The sequence below is a fragment of the Ammodytes marinus genome (assembly GCF_949987685.1).
Source record: "Ammodytes marinus genome assembly, chromosome: 1".
Classification (NCBI taxonomy): domain Eukaryota; kingdom Metazoa; phylum Chordata; class Actinopteri; order Uranoscopiformes; family Ammodytidae; genus Ammodytes; species Ammodytes marinus.
The window spans coordinates 32,576,566-32,593,184 of NC_137230.1; the positions used below are offsets into that span (position 1 = coordinate 32,576,566).

The 16,619-nt window shown below is 42.4% G+C and overlaps 1 protein-coding gene across 2 annotated transcripts; it reads right to left on the minus strand.

Annotated features, from left to right (window-relative positions):
• Positions 1–12,507: 12,507 nt before the first annotated feature.
• On the minus strand, positions 12,508–16,245 carry irx5a (iroquois homeobox 5a). Of its 2 annotated transcripts, none has more exons than XM_080037337.1 (3): positions 15,572–16,245; positions 14,225–14,633; positions 12,508–13,544 (listed from the first exon to the last, which is right to left on the minus strand). In XM_080037337.1, exons 1-3 carry the CDS (start codon positions 15,815–15,817, stop codon positions 12,820–12,822), a joined length of 1,380 nt encoding a protein of 459 aa, XP_079893463.1. In that variant the 5' UTR covers positions 15,818–16,245; the 3' UTR covers positions 12,508–12,819. The 2 variants fall into 2 exon arrangements, with proteins under 2 accessions (XP_079893463.1, XP_079893462.1); XM_080037336.1 differs by having other exon boundaries at positions 15,557–16,245.
• Between the last annotated feature and the right edge of the window lie 374 nt (positions 16,246–16,619).

Genomic DNA, 16,619 nt, shown 5'->3' on the forward strand with positions numbered 1-16,619 from the left:
TGTCTACAGTCCGTACCTGTTGTTTGCAGTCTTTGTCACTTTTCCTCCAGCTTCCCTGTGACCTTAAACAGTCTCAAGAACAAGGAAATAGCTCCTCCTCACAAGGTCAAATGCTTTACTATCACACTCTGCCATCGACTGCTGGCGACTTACAAATCATAAGTATTGATCACAGCAACGATCACACTGAATGTAGGGCAGACAGTAAAACCATATCCACTTAGGCTTAATAGCCCACATTAAAGCAATTATGCACACAAACTAGGACTGTCTATCTGTACGCATATTAGGCCGCTCGATATATCTTTCTTTTTTTCTTCTTTTTTTTACTTAGCATTTTTATCCATGCACTTTTGATAATGAATCAAAGTGTTACTTGCTATTGACTGCTGCAGGTGGAACAGTTGTAATTGGTTGGGCGACCCCTCATCAGCACCGCTCCCTGTAGCCTTGTAGGTAAAACCGCTTCAGTCGATGACATAATGTGCGTAAGGTTTTTACTGTATATGTGTGTGTCAATACTCATGTATTTACTAATGACGGCGCAAGTCCCGACTGGTGACCCGCTAATGAAGTCGGTGCATTTGTGAGTCAGTCGACAGGTCAAGGACTGGAGGGTATTTCGCAGTCGTCCTCTGCTAGGGCGATGGCACGAGGGAAAGCATTTAAAGCATTTTCAGTTTATTTCAGGTTTTAACATTGAAACCGTGGCTACACTGTGCATTTTCAAACTGTGATTATTTAGGAAACGTTGGCCGAGCACCTACTATGTTCTTTTACACGACTAGATTGGAGCAACTCAAGGTTAAATTCCTTGTTTATTGGCATATAGATTTTGCTTATGAGTTAAACATTTGTACCACATCTCTTGAAATGTATAGGTTTGGACGGATTGCTGTCTATTAACAAGCCCATCTTAATTTACGACAAGCTAAATCTTGTATTGGTAAGGTTATGTCATATAATCTAATGGAATAACAGTTTATATGGAATGTCATCCGTTCTGATATGTAAAGTTTACTATATCAATTAAATTCACGCTGTCAGAAAAGTCCTCCAGCAAAAACAATCACAACAACATACAGTTGACTTCTTTACTTGCTTGTGTTTCAATTAACACCCTCACGTACCTTTTGAATCATACACTGTCGCAAACCCAACCCTTATTTGGTGTGTGAGGCTAAGATACACTATTGAAAATGCTGTTTGAACAATGTCTGCTCCACCCGCATCCAACCCCATCCAGAGAGACAAGAGCTCATGTGTATGTAAGCTGAAGCATCATTCATTAAAATTCCAGGATTCCCACAGGCGACAGACAGTGTGATTATAAACTATTGGTGATATACGCGAATGAACCTGCTGACCGTCGGTTCAATGTGTTTCCAATAAAAGAGAAAAAAATAGAAAACTTGAGCACAGCACTTGCATTCTAGAAATACCACCAAAGTGCATAATAGAAGGGTTTAACCGTTTCCCATTTAGCATACTGTATGCAGTACAATAATTCGTACTATATGCAAACTTGTCAGAGAATGAAAGTGGCTCGTGAAGCAAAACACCCACTTAGAGACTTCATTCTTAACGGCATTTTTCACTCTGTTGATTCCATCTTTTGTCTAATAACCACTTTCCCCTTTCTTCCCTTTTATCTGCCGTGAGATGCTCATGAAAAATGTATCGCAGTGATCTGCATATGCCGATTCCCATGATTGGGTCCCCGTCTTTTGTTTTTGTGAAAGAGGAATGAAAGCATTATCGGCCAGCACGGAGTGAATCTCAATTTCTCCTTTTTGACGAATGCATTTCATATCCACTATGTCAGCGTGAGAGGTTATCAGAGCTGGAAAAGGCCTCTACCTACACCTCTCCATCCACTTCATCAAAACGCCTGAAAAATGCAAGGGAGGGCAATAAATATTTAAATAACTTTAACTGGTAACATGTAATGTTAAACACATGAGAGCCAAAGCACTGCTACATTTGCACAGGATTCTCACCATACTTACGAATACGTTATATAGCTTCTGACTTTAACTACAAATGTGCGGTTGTGATATATGCATGTTATTTGAGGGGGGAAACTGGCATGTGCTATATTTTGCACTGTGTGCTTAGAAAGAACCACCATCAGTGGTAGAGTATGCACACTACTAGAAAGAGACAGTAAAAGTAACGCTTTCTCGGAAAAGACTTATGTCATCAAGCTCTTTCATTATCTAACGTTAACACCCAAGAGATCAACGCTGCCTAGAAGATATGGGGTTATAATTGCTTTTATTGGTTTATTGTGTGAGAGAAAGAGCTCTTTGATGTATTTAAGGGACCAACCCTAATGAATCAGTGAATGCAGAAACAACCTATCCAGGGAACTGATCTCAAAGAGGATGATGGTGGGGGTGGGGATGTGTGTGTGTGTGTGTGTGTGTGTGTGTGTGTGGTGTTTTGGGGGGGGCGGGGGTTGCAACAATGCGTTCTTTAGTTACCAGCAATGGTGAACATGCAAGGACTTAATCAAGCACAGTTGGCCAAAGAGCACGGGATAGGAACGCATGGGGTGCAATCGAGTGTAAACATCCTATACAATGATGAACGGAGAGATGCGTGACCCCAGAGTTATGGGAGCAGGCTGGATGGAGGGGGTGGGCTTATTTAGCAAATATGTAGAAGTGCTTTTGACCCCATAGTGACCGCTTCACAAGCCCGCCGACACACACAAACCCGTCAAGTCGTTAATCAACGCTTGTGTTGAGAGCAGGCCTTGTTTGAACAGAATAATGCCATGTGAGAACACTGCGCATTCACTATTCAACATGGCTGTCGTACTTGGATTGTGGTAATTTTTTCCAGACTCATTAGTACAACATTGTAAGGGCGTCCATGCTTTTGAATTGTCCCTTGCTCTTTTGCTGGCTGTGATAGTTGTTGGAGGGCCGAATAAACTGTGTGGATCTGCTTACCCCTGTAGCTTTTTCCACAAAAGTGATCTGAAGGAAAGTTGAGAGTAATTTGCAGCCGGTTTACTACTTTTCCAGTTCAATCAATTAAAGGTGCACTCTGCAGTTTCAGGGGAGGGGGATTTGTGTACATTCACAGAGCATGGAGCTAGTTTACAAAATGCATTTTCTCTGCATGTAACTCTTAGTATTGAATAATTCTATCATCAAAATGACAAATTACAAACAATTATTTTGAGGCACCTGGAACCTAGCGTAAGAATATAATATATTTCATAACAAAACTGGTGGCCCTGCTGCTGTAAACAACAACAGTGAATGTTCAACTTTTCAGGAAGCTTTCTAACTTGAAACAGTGTGAGGGATCCAATCTTCCCCTGAGCAAAGTGTGTCAATTGAATTATGAGAATATAGGTACCTTCGAAAAATTTCACTTCTCGGACACACCCAAAGTTACATAGTGCACCTTTAAACTGTCCATTGTCCGCTATATTCTCATGCCCATCAGGTCGGTCAGGTTAACAGCCAAAGGGATGTAGCAAGGTAGGAGGGTAACATTGTCTCGTCTCGGCCCCTCTGTCGCTCCCTAGACTGCGCAACACATTGGAAGAAAGGCAGAGAAGTATATACTACAACCGTTTGATGAGCAGCAGGGCAATAAATTCATTAATCATCATTATATGCCTCATCAAACTCTTTGCCAGCCTCTCCATGGGAGTTACACAAATTAGCCAGTAGAAAAAAGCAGTCATTTTAGAGGAGCTAGGTAAGTGCTTTTTGATTGCTTTCTTGAACAATGCTTCCCCTGACAAGCTAATAAATCAGATCTTTCTATACTTAAAGTGCAGCTACTGTGAACCCAATCGGAGCTCCCCCAAACAAAAAAAAAGGGGATGGCCGTGTGGTGTGGGACAAGGGGCTTTTACTACAGCCAAAGCTCTTTCACAGATTTGTTTTGGATTCCTCCTCTTTATTCTGCAACAAAGAGGCCCCGGGTACAAAGCTTTTGATAACTGAATGAACTGCTGTTATGTCTCCAGATGCAACCAGGGATTTTCTCATATTGGATCAAAATAACCGCATGTTTGACTTGAGATGAAAAAAGCCAATAGCTGAGCCAATAGTGACCATATGGTGCAAATTCAATTAGCACTTTTTCACTTTCTTTCTTCCTTTCTTTTTGCTTTCTTCAGCGAGTCTAGGTTTAAACATATTAGCTCAAGTCAAATAGACGGACCCATATAGCTGCAGCTTGCAAGCTTTAGCCTATAGAGAGAATCCTAGCTGGCAGGTGTAGCATACCTACCACCGTGATCGTATCCTTCCATCCAGATGGCCATTCCATGCAAGACCAACAAATCATCCATTAGACTGGAAACAGCTCCTTTATTGAAAATGAGGTCAATAGAAGATTTGAGCCTAGTTTGTGGCTGGCCCATGTTAGCACCCGCCAGGTATTAGCAGCGCTTAGTTAGTGCGTTAGTTTGAAGGACTCATGCGGGAAGGGATGCAGTTGCAGTTGGATAGGGGGGTGGCGGGGGGCAGTTAGGGGTGGTCTTTATCTGTTTAAATCCTCTCTCTGATGAGATTACCTATTGGAGTTGGCTGTAAACCATTCTGTTAATCAGGGCACCTCAGCCAGCACACTCCCACTGGCATGTAGCCACACTTTGAATTTTTTATTTATTTATTGGATGGGGAGGGGTGGGCTTCAGGGAAAAAAAAGAAACTACTACCAGCTATTTTTTTCTTTGGTTGTATTTTGCTATGTCTGTAAAAATCGAGTGTTAAAGGTGGAGTCCGCAATTCTGGAGAATGGTTGTTGTCAAAATCACTCTTTGTCAAAAATCAGTGTTTATGCACAGCCTAGACTATGTAAACAAGCATGTTGCTGTGGACCCCCTTTGTTTACATAACCTTGGTTTACATACCAGTTTACAGAGCCTATAGGCTGGTTATTAAAACCAGTTTTTCACCCGCTGACTCCACCTTTAAAGAATAAAAAAAATTACCAACATTTTTTTTTTCATTGGTAATCTTTTGCTATGTCTGCAACAATCAGGTGTTAAGTGTGAGATGATCAAGCAACGTGCATGAACTAAACATATTTTTGTCCCCCACCATGTTTATGTTTGGATTTGGCTTGCAATCTAATTTGTCCTTCGTACGACTAAACCCAACAGCTATACCTGCACGTACCCAAATCAGCCAGTGTGGTGCTTCTAGATTGGACAGTTGCCATGTTGCATCACTATAGCTGGCACTTTACTAAATTGGCACCAAGATACCACCAACACCACACATGGGGCCCATGCAAGCAGCTTCCTTCCCTCATTGTGTGGGAGAGAGTTAAAGGGCCAGTCTGGAGCAGAGGGTTTTTGAATGGGTCCAGCAGTAGCGGCAGCAGTCTCTTCTTCGCCCCTCCTCATTAACGTTCTCTCCACACACCAGTGAACTGTGAACGGCTCAAAATAACTTGGGGAGGAGAAGAAGAAGGGGGAAAAAAAGGCAGTGCCCTGTTTATCTCCATCTTGGGAACTGATCCAATTAAGTAAGTGCCCATTTGCATCCATCAGGCTACACCAAACTGGGAGGAAAAGTGGGAAAGCTTTGGAGCAAACAAAAGGGGCCAGCCTGTGTGAAAGAGGGGTCCATTTGTTGTGCAAGGTGGTTTGGAGAGGGTAAAGTGTCCCAGGTGAACGGTGGATAATGGTAATGTTACAGGCAAGTGTATGTGTGCGAGCGCTCGTGTTGGAACAAGTGTGTGTGAGCTGCAGGCATTATAGCGGTCATTAGGACAGATATCTGTGTGGTAATGTGGAGCAGATGTTGAGAAGAAAGGGATCATTTAAAAAGGGCAAATGTAAATAAACAGTCAGGCGGTTTGGCACCTCCCCCCTCCCTCCCTCCTGGACCCTCTGAAGTCACTGAAAGAAAACAGTTCATCAATCTTCATCACGGCCATTAATATAAGTGAGCCTTATCGTACATATAGCGATGCACTTTTTAATGTTTTTCTCACAAACCACATATACTACACTATAACCATTTAAAGTAGCTACTGGGAACTTTCCATTGTTGTTCATTCTAGCGCCCCCTTTCAACACCAGTGGTAGTGTTTGACAAAACTAGCAGGGAGGAGGAAGAGATCAATAGTACATACTACTTATGTTGTTTTATATTATCTTTAATATGCATGTGTGATGAAAACCCGCTGAGGAGGACACTGCATTGTGTCAAAAAACACATCAGTGTTTTAAGAAGAAGTGGACATACTCACCTTTATTGTGGCCAATGAGGGAGGAGCTGGGCGTGGATAAAGACATGACCTGTAAACACACAGACACACAAACACACATACACAGGACGGACTTTCACGCCAAACCCCCCCAGGTATGCACAGCCACAGAGCAGTAAGTGTGTGCATCCAGTCAGGAGGTGGAGACACCGGCAGGTTCTTCCTCCAGTGTGTGTGTGTGTGTGTGTGTGTGTGCGCACGTCACCACCTCCAGGGCAGGGCAGAAACCCCCAGTGTGGGCGCCAGCGAGCCCTTACATGGCCACTGAACACAGACCCTTTGCAGTCACAGGGTCAGAAGCTCACGCCACACTGCTGTCAGAGCAGATTGGTCAATGAGCAGCGCCTTTCAAGGAGTGGAGGTGCTTGCAGAGTAGAGCTCTGTGGGTGTGTGTGTGTGTGTGTGTGTGTGTGTGTGTGTGTGTGTGTTAGGTCATTCATGTTTTAAACTTAGAAACTTTTGGAATTCAAATTATATATTTTTTAAAATATATGTATATTTATTTATTTTATGTAATGAAAACACCCTTGCAAATTCAACCATACCTCAATAACACATATTGCTATTTGTCACTGACACTGAACCCCACAATTCTCCCAACCTCAACCCCTGGCCTCCTACGAGACTTCATAGTTCATCACTCTTAGTTAATGTTTTTTTTTCTTGACCCCCCTTTTTCACTTCATAGAAATGTTTTATTTATGTTGGGTGGGATCGGTGAGTGTGTATGTGTAAGGGGGGGGACACTTAAACCATCTCACAGCTGAAAATTACACGTGTAATCTCTCCCAGAGGAACTCCACGGAGAAATAGAAAAACAGTCCGCGAAGTGCAAAAAAATAGTGGTAAATCACTCTCTGCCACCTTATCTGGGGTCGCTTTACAGTGTGTTCAAGAGCATTTTATAACCCCACTTAACATTGGAGGTGCCAAAGGCTGGAGTCTTGAGTTACCCTGACATGTTTTTCTAAGATTTTCAGAAGGACGTGGCTATACACGCATTCCATTCCATGGTGTTGATTGTTTGATTCCAAGTAAAATTTAATTTGTTTTACAAGTCGTCTTGCCCAAACACAGCCGTATCCTGTCAAACGCTGTCTTGGTGTGCACTCTCTGCAGAAGTCTAGAGCTGAAACATTGTGTCCTTAATTAGCCTTCTCATTTAGGAAGTGATGATGATTAAATAGCCATGGGCAGTTACTGAACTCCTTTCTCGACCTCACTGGAGAAGACTTGCTCACTTACTTTAAATTCAAAACTTAATGAAAAAGAAGTGAATGCATATATTATTGTGTCATATACAGGAAGGATAGATAGATAGATAGATAGATAGATAGATAGATAGATAGATAGATAGATAGATAGATAGATAAATAGATAGATAGATAGATAGATAGATAGATAGATAGATAGATAGATACTTTATTGACCCCAAAGGAAATTCAGATTGGGTTTGATTGTGCAACAATCAGAGCAAAAATAAACTTCTTTTAGGAGGCATATAATAGCAACCTTATATATAACATATGTGTTTTAGAATTACAAGTCTGCCTTCTTGCCTGCCACGGACACACAGCTGGTCCCTGTAAAACATTGAACTGATTTTTTTTTTCGTTTGGTTTTGAAGTTGAAGGCTATAGCCTACTTCTGAAGAGGAAACGTGAAATACCAGGGGGAACAAATATCCCAACAGCCAACTGCGTATCAGTCACAGATATGAACAGCCCCCTTTTTATCTATAAAAAAATAAAAAAAACGCCCTCCTTTTATTTCAACCCTCTTTTATATCGCATTTGGCACCAGTCGTGTTGCCGTAGAATAGATGATGCCCCCCCCCCCTCTCCCCCAGCGAATAATCTCTCTCGAGGTCAAGTAGAGCATGGTTTCTATTTACACATTTGCGCTGAATTTGACCCCGACTCCGTATGTGTTGTATCGCGTATAGACGAGACGTTTTATCGGCTGTTTATGCGCAGTCCCGTTTGGTCCGCTGAGTAATCCTTTATCAACAGGTTTTGGTTTCATCCAGGCTTTTGGTCTCTCACACACACACACAGTAGCGTTTGAGCGGCGTTCATAGGTCTGCTGTGGCCCAGTGGCAGGTGTCTAATCTGTTCGGTCCGCACGCAGCTCCCTTAACTTTCTTTACAAGTCTTGCCGCAACAGCAAAACCTCTCGCCAAAATGTACTGATATCTTAGGCGTGTCGTTAGCAGCAGGTCCGTTTGGTAGGCTACAGTGTCAAATCAGAGATGGGTAAAGTGATATGCAGTAGATTAGCAGGCCAGGCAGAATTGAATTAGCCTAGAGACTTTGAAAATATCTTAATGTTTTTTTTCTCTCTCTCTCTCTCTCTCTCTCTCTTTCTCTCTCTCTCTCTCTCTCTCTCTCTCTCTTAGCTATAGGCATTGTGTGACTTTGTGCTGAGGGGTGCATATGTTAAGATTGCGTAAAGTTCTAACATTGGAAGAAAATAAATCCTACACAGGCATACTATTTATTACATATCATTGTGGGTCCAGCTTGTGTTTTCTAAATACTAAATTGAACCTTGGGTTGATCTGTTTGAGTGGTGCAGATTTTAAGATGCGTAAAGTTATATAATGGTAGAAGAAGAAGAAGAAAACAAGACATTCCAGTATAATACTGTTTCTTGTGTTTTCGAAATACCCATGTGCTTACTGGACAACTAAATTGAACGTTGGGTTGATTTTAGATTTACGTCTGATAAACCATAATTACAACAGTAAAGGGATCGTGTACAGCCAGGGCCACACATGCCAGCCTCAACTTTCACTTCATTTAGATCTTACCGCTCCCAAAAGTGTCGAAAACAAACAAGAAACCACGGTTTACCCTTGTTATTCATTAGTCCTATATTAGCACTATTTTCAGTCACCACTGAACGTCAAGTCCCCCGTGATGCCAACAACACACAGAAGTATACACATAAATCTGCCTTTAGAAGAGATATGCACATACGTGAACTGGCAGAGGAGCCCGCAAAGAGGCGGTTTCTTTTTTCTGTACATGCCACGGAATATGAAAGTTGTTTCTGTCAGTTTCTGACTTTTTTCCCTTTCAACTGATAGGGTATAGGCAGAGCAATACACACATAGCCTACTGATTTTGCACGAGTTCGATTTTGGTGGTGAGGCAAAGCATTTGAATTGTAGGCTACAGGTGTTAAGCATATGAGTTAATTCAGTAAATGTAAATGGACCTTTGGTCGCGGCCTTCAGACCTTATAGGCTATGGCCAATCAGTGCATGGCTTTTATTTTAGGTTCCGTTCCAGGAAGAAGAAAAAATATTGTAATTGATATTACGATAGCAATAAGTAGCATTTTCCCAAACAGCCCACAATCTGCTTGTGAACGCACCAGTAACAAAGTCGGGAGTGAAGGCTACAGACCTTATCCTCCTCTCTTCTCTTCTGCCTCGTCTCCTGTCGGATTATTCCAACCCAGTTTTCCACACGTGGGAAAGGTTTCCACCCCTACTTAGTATTCTCACATTGTAGCAATCCCAACAATGAACCGACACGCCATTCAAGTGCAGGGGAAGAAGCCCGGGACTTCTTGTGTAAAGTTGCTGGGTTTTGTATCTCCCCCCTGAAGGACTGCATATTATCTCGCTCCGCTTCCTCAAGCCATTTGGGGTTAGGCTAATTGACTGTTTTAATATCACGGCTAGAATTCGAACAACTATAATCAACGATCAAATATATATTTTTATTTAGCGAAATGGTAGGTTTTCTTTTTTTTCAGTCCCATGGTGAAAATGGTGATCAGAAATGCAGTGATCAAAGCTGTCGTAGGTTGCCTTTATATGTGTTATTAAAATACACCGTCGGATTCAAACTCTTAATTTACACCCATATAATGTCCACAAGCACACAATAATATTCATAATTTTAGTATGGAAAATAATGATAATAAAAAGCCTGATCAATTTTGGAACACAGCATTAATGCAAACTGGAGCATACCTTTTTAGTTGTTCTCCCATTGGGTGATTTGATAACAATTGGAGGAGACACACAAAATAATTCCTTATGCAAAACAGCATTGCACGTAAAAAAGTAAATAGGCCTATTGTTTTGCTGTTTAAACAGTTACATGGAAGTTTACATGTTGTGTCAGGCCTGCCCCCTGCGCTGACAGTGTAGATTTATGACCCCCCCCCCCTCTCCCAACATGTCCCTTGTATTTTCGCATTAACAAAGTTAGTTGTAATAACATTATCAAACGGCATATCAGCATTCTCAAACTGCATATCCCCCTGCCACACACGCACGTTCATAGGCTACACACACACACACACACACACACACACACACACACACACACACACACACACACACACACACACACACACGTCCACACAATTCTGAATAAACCTGACATATAACCGTCTCATTATTTACCCAGTCTCAGATGATTTACACCCTAGAAATAGTGTGTATATAGTCCCTGTGAAACATTGCTCCTTCGATCAATTCTGAGAAAACAACGCCATTTTCGAATAAAACTGTAATACTCTCTTAGGGGACATTGCATCGAACAGTTGAAATCCCCCCGGGAACCAGCAAAGAAAAAACATAATTATGCTATTTAGCCGGCTGATGTGTCGCAATCACTGCTCCAGCACACTCTGTCAGATTAAAATAGAGGGCCCGAATAGAGGACATTAAGGCTAAGGGAATTACTCAAACCTCAGGGGAGATTTCAAAATTGGAGAAGGGGGAAAGTAAACTATAGAGATTAATGGCAGCCATAAACAAGAGCATGCTGTCCCACTTCACTGGAGGTCAACAATAGCAACATTAGTAATAATGATAATAAAAAATAATAATAATGATAATAATGACCTTGTAAGGATTGCATTGTTGGTTTATGGTAATACAATTTCAGTGACATTTGAATGTATCGTTGAATAAACAAATATGAAAAAAGGAAAAGCCAAATTTACCAAAAAAAAAAAAAAATACAAAATAATAGGCCTATATGCTACAAAGGCATAGTGGCACAGCTGCTGCAATGCTGAGGAAACTTCGAAATGATAATACAAAATTATTATTATTATTATAATTTTATTTTTTTCATAAGGAAATCATATAATTTCTCTCTTTGAATCTATTGAATGAATAGCTGCGATTGTAATAAACCACCAGGAAAACCAGCTTTATTATCTCAATTGTGCCTTGGAAATATCAATATGCTTTTTCCTTTTTTTTCTCTCTCTCTCTCTCTCTCGGCATGTTGGCCAACTACGTTATTCGGGCCTCTCTCTTTTTTTCATCCACTTGTCAAAGTTGCTATAATCCTCATAATAACTGTGATCATTGTGTTTGTGGCCCATTGGCTCCACTCTCTTTTTTTAACTAGGCCATTTGATCAGAGATATGTCTCCGTGACGGATTAACAAAGAGCGTTGTATCCCCCTGAAATTATAGGAGCAAGTGTGACACCTACCTGCAGAAGTTGGAAGAGTTAGAGGACAGTGCCTGCCTGCATGGCTACTGGCTACACACACACCCACACACACACACTAATAGCTGTGTGCATGATAGCATTCTCTCTTTTCTCCCAAACATCAGTGTTTCACATCTAACGCACGAGTAAAGAGACTCTCCATTAATGATATATAATAGGCCAGTATGTTCGAAATGCATGGTCGCTTCCCTTTTAACAGCTTTGCCACGCCTTGGAAAATAGTAATGAGGTCTAAATTTGGCATAAAATCGAGCTCATTACCGGAGTTCACCACCTGATTGCTCTGCATAAAACACGGTAGGTAATTGGGTTAAATGACTGCGACTCGGTGTTATTATATCAATATCCACTTTTAGAAAACGTGCTGAGGTGAAAAAGGGAAGAAAGAGAAGGCCCTGGATGCAGTTAAAGAAAAAATAAATAAACTGATGATAAGCAATAGACCAAAATATACATCCCCACATTTTTCATTCACAAAAATAACCTATGGATATGTGCACCACCTAAAACGAAACTGATCCCTTTTATTGTTTAGATATTCCAACCTCCTTTAGCTGAATGTAGGCCTTTGCTTTCCTTTTCAGAGCTCTCACTACCATAATATTATGAAACCCTGATCACCATTGAAACGTCTGTCACGGTGCAAAATTGAATTAATAGTTCGTATAGATTAATATGCACTGAAGCACTTTAACCACATGTCAGGCAATACCAACTGCCCCCCCACTCCCCCCAAAAGAATCGCTGCACAAGTAGATTTGTTTTCCATAATTTACTTCAAAGATAGTGTGTTGTCCATTTTAAATACAAAAATGCTACATTAAATATACATGTTAGTCTTTAATACAAATAGACTCAGGCGGCAGCAACGATTAAGACCATTTCTTGTTACATCATTTTTAGGATTAACCATTCAGAAACTAAAAATTTGAAGATAAGTATTTTACTCAGAAAATAACTGTTCTCAGAATTCGCTTCAACATTGTTCTTTTTCTTTTCTTTTTTTCTCAATGCAACCACACAAAAATAAATAAAAGTCCGCGGTGGTGAGTTGGAAAATATTCAGGTATTAAATGTTTGACATACCTTTCTTTAGTTCATAAGGGGAGTCTTTACAAAGATCTACCTGCGATTGGCCTCTGACTTTCTGGCTCTCTCTTACCAAAGCCTCTGCTCTATTTAACACAGTCTGGTTTAATCCATTGAAATGTGCCGTGGAGCCCGGCGAGCCGTGCGTACTGTGAAGGTGTCCAAAACTGCCACCATAGTTCGTGTAGCCCGGGTAGAAAGGGGAGGTGTAGTACAGAGGCCTGGAGAGGACCGTGCTGTTGGGGAGATGGCACTGGGGAGAGGACCGTGAAGGCGACGCGTTGCTGCCCAATACTGAGCTATGACATGCCTGATGATGTGGTGCGTCGCTGCTGCCCTTACACCTGTCTGAGGACGTGGCGATCTCGGCGAGCGACCAGAGTTTGGGTTTAGGGGCCGAAGGGGGCGAGTGGATAACAGAGGTCACGTTGCTGGTCACTGCGCCCGATGCAAGGCTCAAGTCTGACGGCTTGTCTTGTAGCGCAAGGGCCTGGTGGTTCCCCCGGGGCACCGCCAGCGCCGAGGGAGACGAAGTGGTTGGTTTTGCGGAATCCGGCAGCAGCAACTCTGCAGGAGAAGTCCTCTGCTCCTCCGGGTCTTTTAACTCCGAGTCGCTCAGAAGGGGATCCACATCTCCTTTGCCATGTTGGCTCTCTTCTTTAAATCTGTCACAGCCTACGTCCCCTGGGTTCAGCAGTTTATGATCTAAAAAAGCACAAATAAAATAATACAATTACTTGCCAAATAAGCGTAACGTGAAAGGCGTTGCTACAGTTGGAGCATATAATCGTATAAGGAAAAAAATAACACCGATGCAAACTGAACTCGGATGTATAAAAATAAAAATGCTACTTAAAAATGCTATAAACTTTTCTCATAAATATGTTTGCCAGCCAGGCAAAAAGGTGGATGAACTACATGAAAGAGAATATACTGCTGCACAAACACGAGCAATTTAAATACAGTATGGCGACTATTTTAATTTCCAATTATTTTTTCAGTATTAAATATCACCACATGATACCAATGGCTATGATAATAAGCATTCAGCAACCGTTCCAAACGGGGGATATAATTATCATACAAAGGCAATATTTTTAGCCGAATAGCCGGCGCGGGTGCACCAGCTGTATCCTTATTATGCAGTTAAAGATAAATTGACTGCTAAACACTTTACGTCACCAGCAATTTCTGCCCTCCGAGAAGTCAAACGAGGGGAGTTCAAGGTGATTATTATTTAAAGCAATTGTCCCATTATAAATAATATACCACCATTAACCAGCAATCAATTTCGCACCCTGAGTGAAAACGACTGCGATGAAAAATTGATGATTTTCTTCTTTTTTTTTTGCCTTTTTTTTTCTCCCCCCCTTTGCACTACCGACCTGATTCTGTGTCTGTGGAGTCTCCCTTGTCTGTGCCGGGCTTGATTGGTTCGTCGTCATCATTTTTCTCCAGATCAATATTCTCGTCTTCCTCCTCGTCCTCGCTCCGGTTCCGGGGGGTCCACGTCATCTTGTTTTCCTTCTTTAGCCGTCTCCGGGCGTTAGCGAACCAAGTGGAGACCTGGGTGAGGGTCATTTTGGTGATGATGGCCAGCATGATCTTCTCCCCTTTGGTGGGGTAAGGGTTCTTGCGGTGCTCGTTGAGCCAGGCCTTCAGGGTGGCAGTGGCGTCCCGGGTTGCGTTTTTACGATATGCCGGGTCACCGTAAGGGTAGCTGCCCAAGGACGCTGCGTAAGGGTGGTATCCTATGGAACCGGCCATGCCCGATGTGTGGTCATATGGCGAACCCTGGGATTAGAAAAAATATATATATATTAAAAAAAAATCAAAAAAGTGTGTAAAAGTTTGGCCACAGTCATACTTAAAAATAGTTTACAGGACTTACAAGTCGCACACGTCAACATGAGCAATCGCGCACGCGCATACACGTGCATGCGCACCAAACACGCACGCACACATGTACACGCATGCACTCACACATACACGAATACACTGGCTGTAATCCAGTAGTTCAAGTTTGCAGTCATTGTTGGTGGACTTTTTTATGGACCTGGTTGAGTGTTTGAAATGTAATGTTTGTTTCTCTATGTTCTTGTATTATTATTTACATGTTCTAAGCGATTTTACACGCCATTAAAATAATACATAAATAATTTGCAATTATGATAGTTGCCATTGTGCACTACGGGCCTAACACTGTGTATTTGCCTTTTCCTCTGTCTGTTTAAACTGGGCCTATTTATGTATAAATGACTTGTGTTGCCATGGGATCACTCTCAAAGAAAACAGCTAAAGTAAGAGACACATTTCCTCGGTCTTTTGCAATATCGCCTAAGTTGTAATATGAAGTTACTAGCACAACTAGATAAGGCAAGGAACAAACACAGTGACCTAAATTGCCTCCACACGGTGCGTAGCAGTCACTTATAAGCACAGCAGCTTCGGCAATGATCTGCCTACTCTTTTTCATAAAAGACTACAATTTACTAAATAACTGCATAATAGCACAACACTCAATTAAATTGCCTCGTTAACTTAACAACATGTTTTCTGGTCTGGCCATTCTGTAATATTATATCCATGCACTTTTCAGTGGCGCATAATGTCCTCTTTAATGGCACGCCTCTGAGTGCACAGCGGACACTTCCATAACAACGAGTTAATACCCTTTTAGCTTTTTACTTTACTTCCCATTTCTATTGAATAATCACCTTTAGTTTACTCACCACGTATGAGGTGAATGAGGCAGCAGCCGCCGCGTCCGCACTAGTGTACGGTAGGTGGGTGCTGTAGCCTGGCGAGGCGCTGGAGAACGCGGTAGATCCGGCATAGGGCGCAAAAGCAGATCCCGAAGAGGATCTCCCAAGTTCCTCGGTCCGCGGTCCCGATAGGACGCTGGTGCTGTAGGCAGGGCACGAGTACAGGGCGAGAGAAGCGGACGGCTGGTACAAGTAGCCCTGGGGATACGCCATGCCTGCTGCTGGAGCCCGGAGAAGTAGAGAAGCCACTTAACTAGCGCACTTTCCCACCGCCTCTATGTTCTCATGCGCTGCTGCTGCTGCTGTCGGAGCGCATAGAGCAGCCGTGTGTGTGTGTGTGTGTGTGTGTGCAGACCCGCTGTCTGTCCGCCGCCCCTTTCTAAATGACAATGGTGAAGGCAAAAAAAATAAGTAAACGTGATTCAATGAAGAGAGGCTTTATAATGTTGGTTGGGTTATTTTTGTCGTTGCCAGTGCCAGCCCAGTCACAGCCACTGCCCGTCGGATGTTTTGTCTCGTTTTGTTTTTCGTTCTGTTGCTGTGTTGCTGTTGCTCCCCTTATCTGAGTTGCACCGTCGCTCTCATGCCCGCGCGCAGAAGTTTTTTTTTTCTCTTGTTACCCGTTGGACGGGGGCTTTGCTTGGGAAAATGTCCTGCCAAGATGCTAAGTTGAAAAATTGAGGATCCTGACGCCTACTACGCTCCTCCTCTCGGGGTGTAGTCACTGAAAGGGAAAAGGAAAGCTTATGCTTGGTAACCACAGCCCTGCCCAAATCCATGCTCTCTCTCTCTCTCTCTCTCTCTCTCTCTCTCTCTCTCTCTCTCTCTCTCTCTCTCTCTCTCTCTCTCTCTCTCTCTCTCTCTCTCTCTGTCCCCCTCCCTCCCTCTCTCGCGTTAACTAACAATCCTTCTCATTCTCTATTTCTCTGTTATTTTTTTTCGCCCTCTTTAACAAGGCTCGTTGCAGTGAGTCTCAAGTGCGCCTGGCAGCCCCCCCTTTGGAGATGGCGACATC

What these genes read in the sequence shown, in the direction of transcription:
- irx5a (XM_080037336.1), bottom strand. Translation starts at nt 15,817, where the DNA reads ATGGCGTATCCCCAGGGCTACTTGTACCAGCCGTCCGCTTCTCTCGCC. An exon ending in ACGTGGTGAGTAAACTAAAG is followed by an intron (nt 14,634 to 15,556) that starts GTGATTATTCAA and finishes TTCTAATCCCAG; the next exon opens with GGTTCGCCATATGACCACAC. An exon ending in CTCCACAGACACAGAATCAG is followed by an intron (nt 13,545 to 14,224) that starts GTCGGTAGTGCA and finishes GTGCTTTTTTAG; the next exon opens with ATCATAAACTGCTGAACCCA.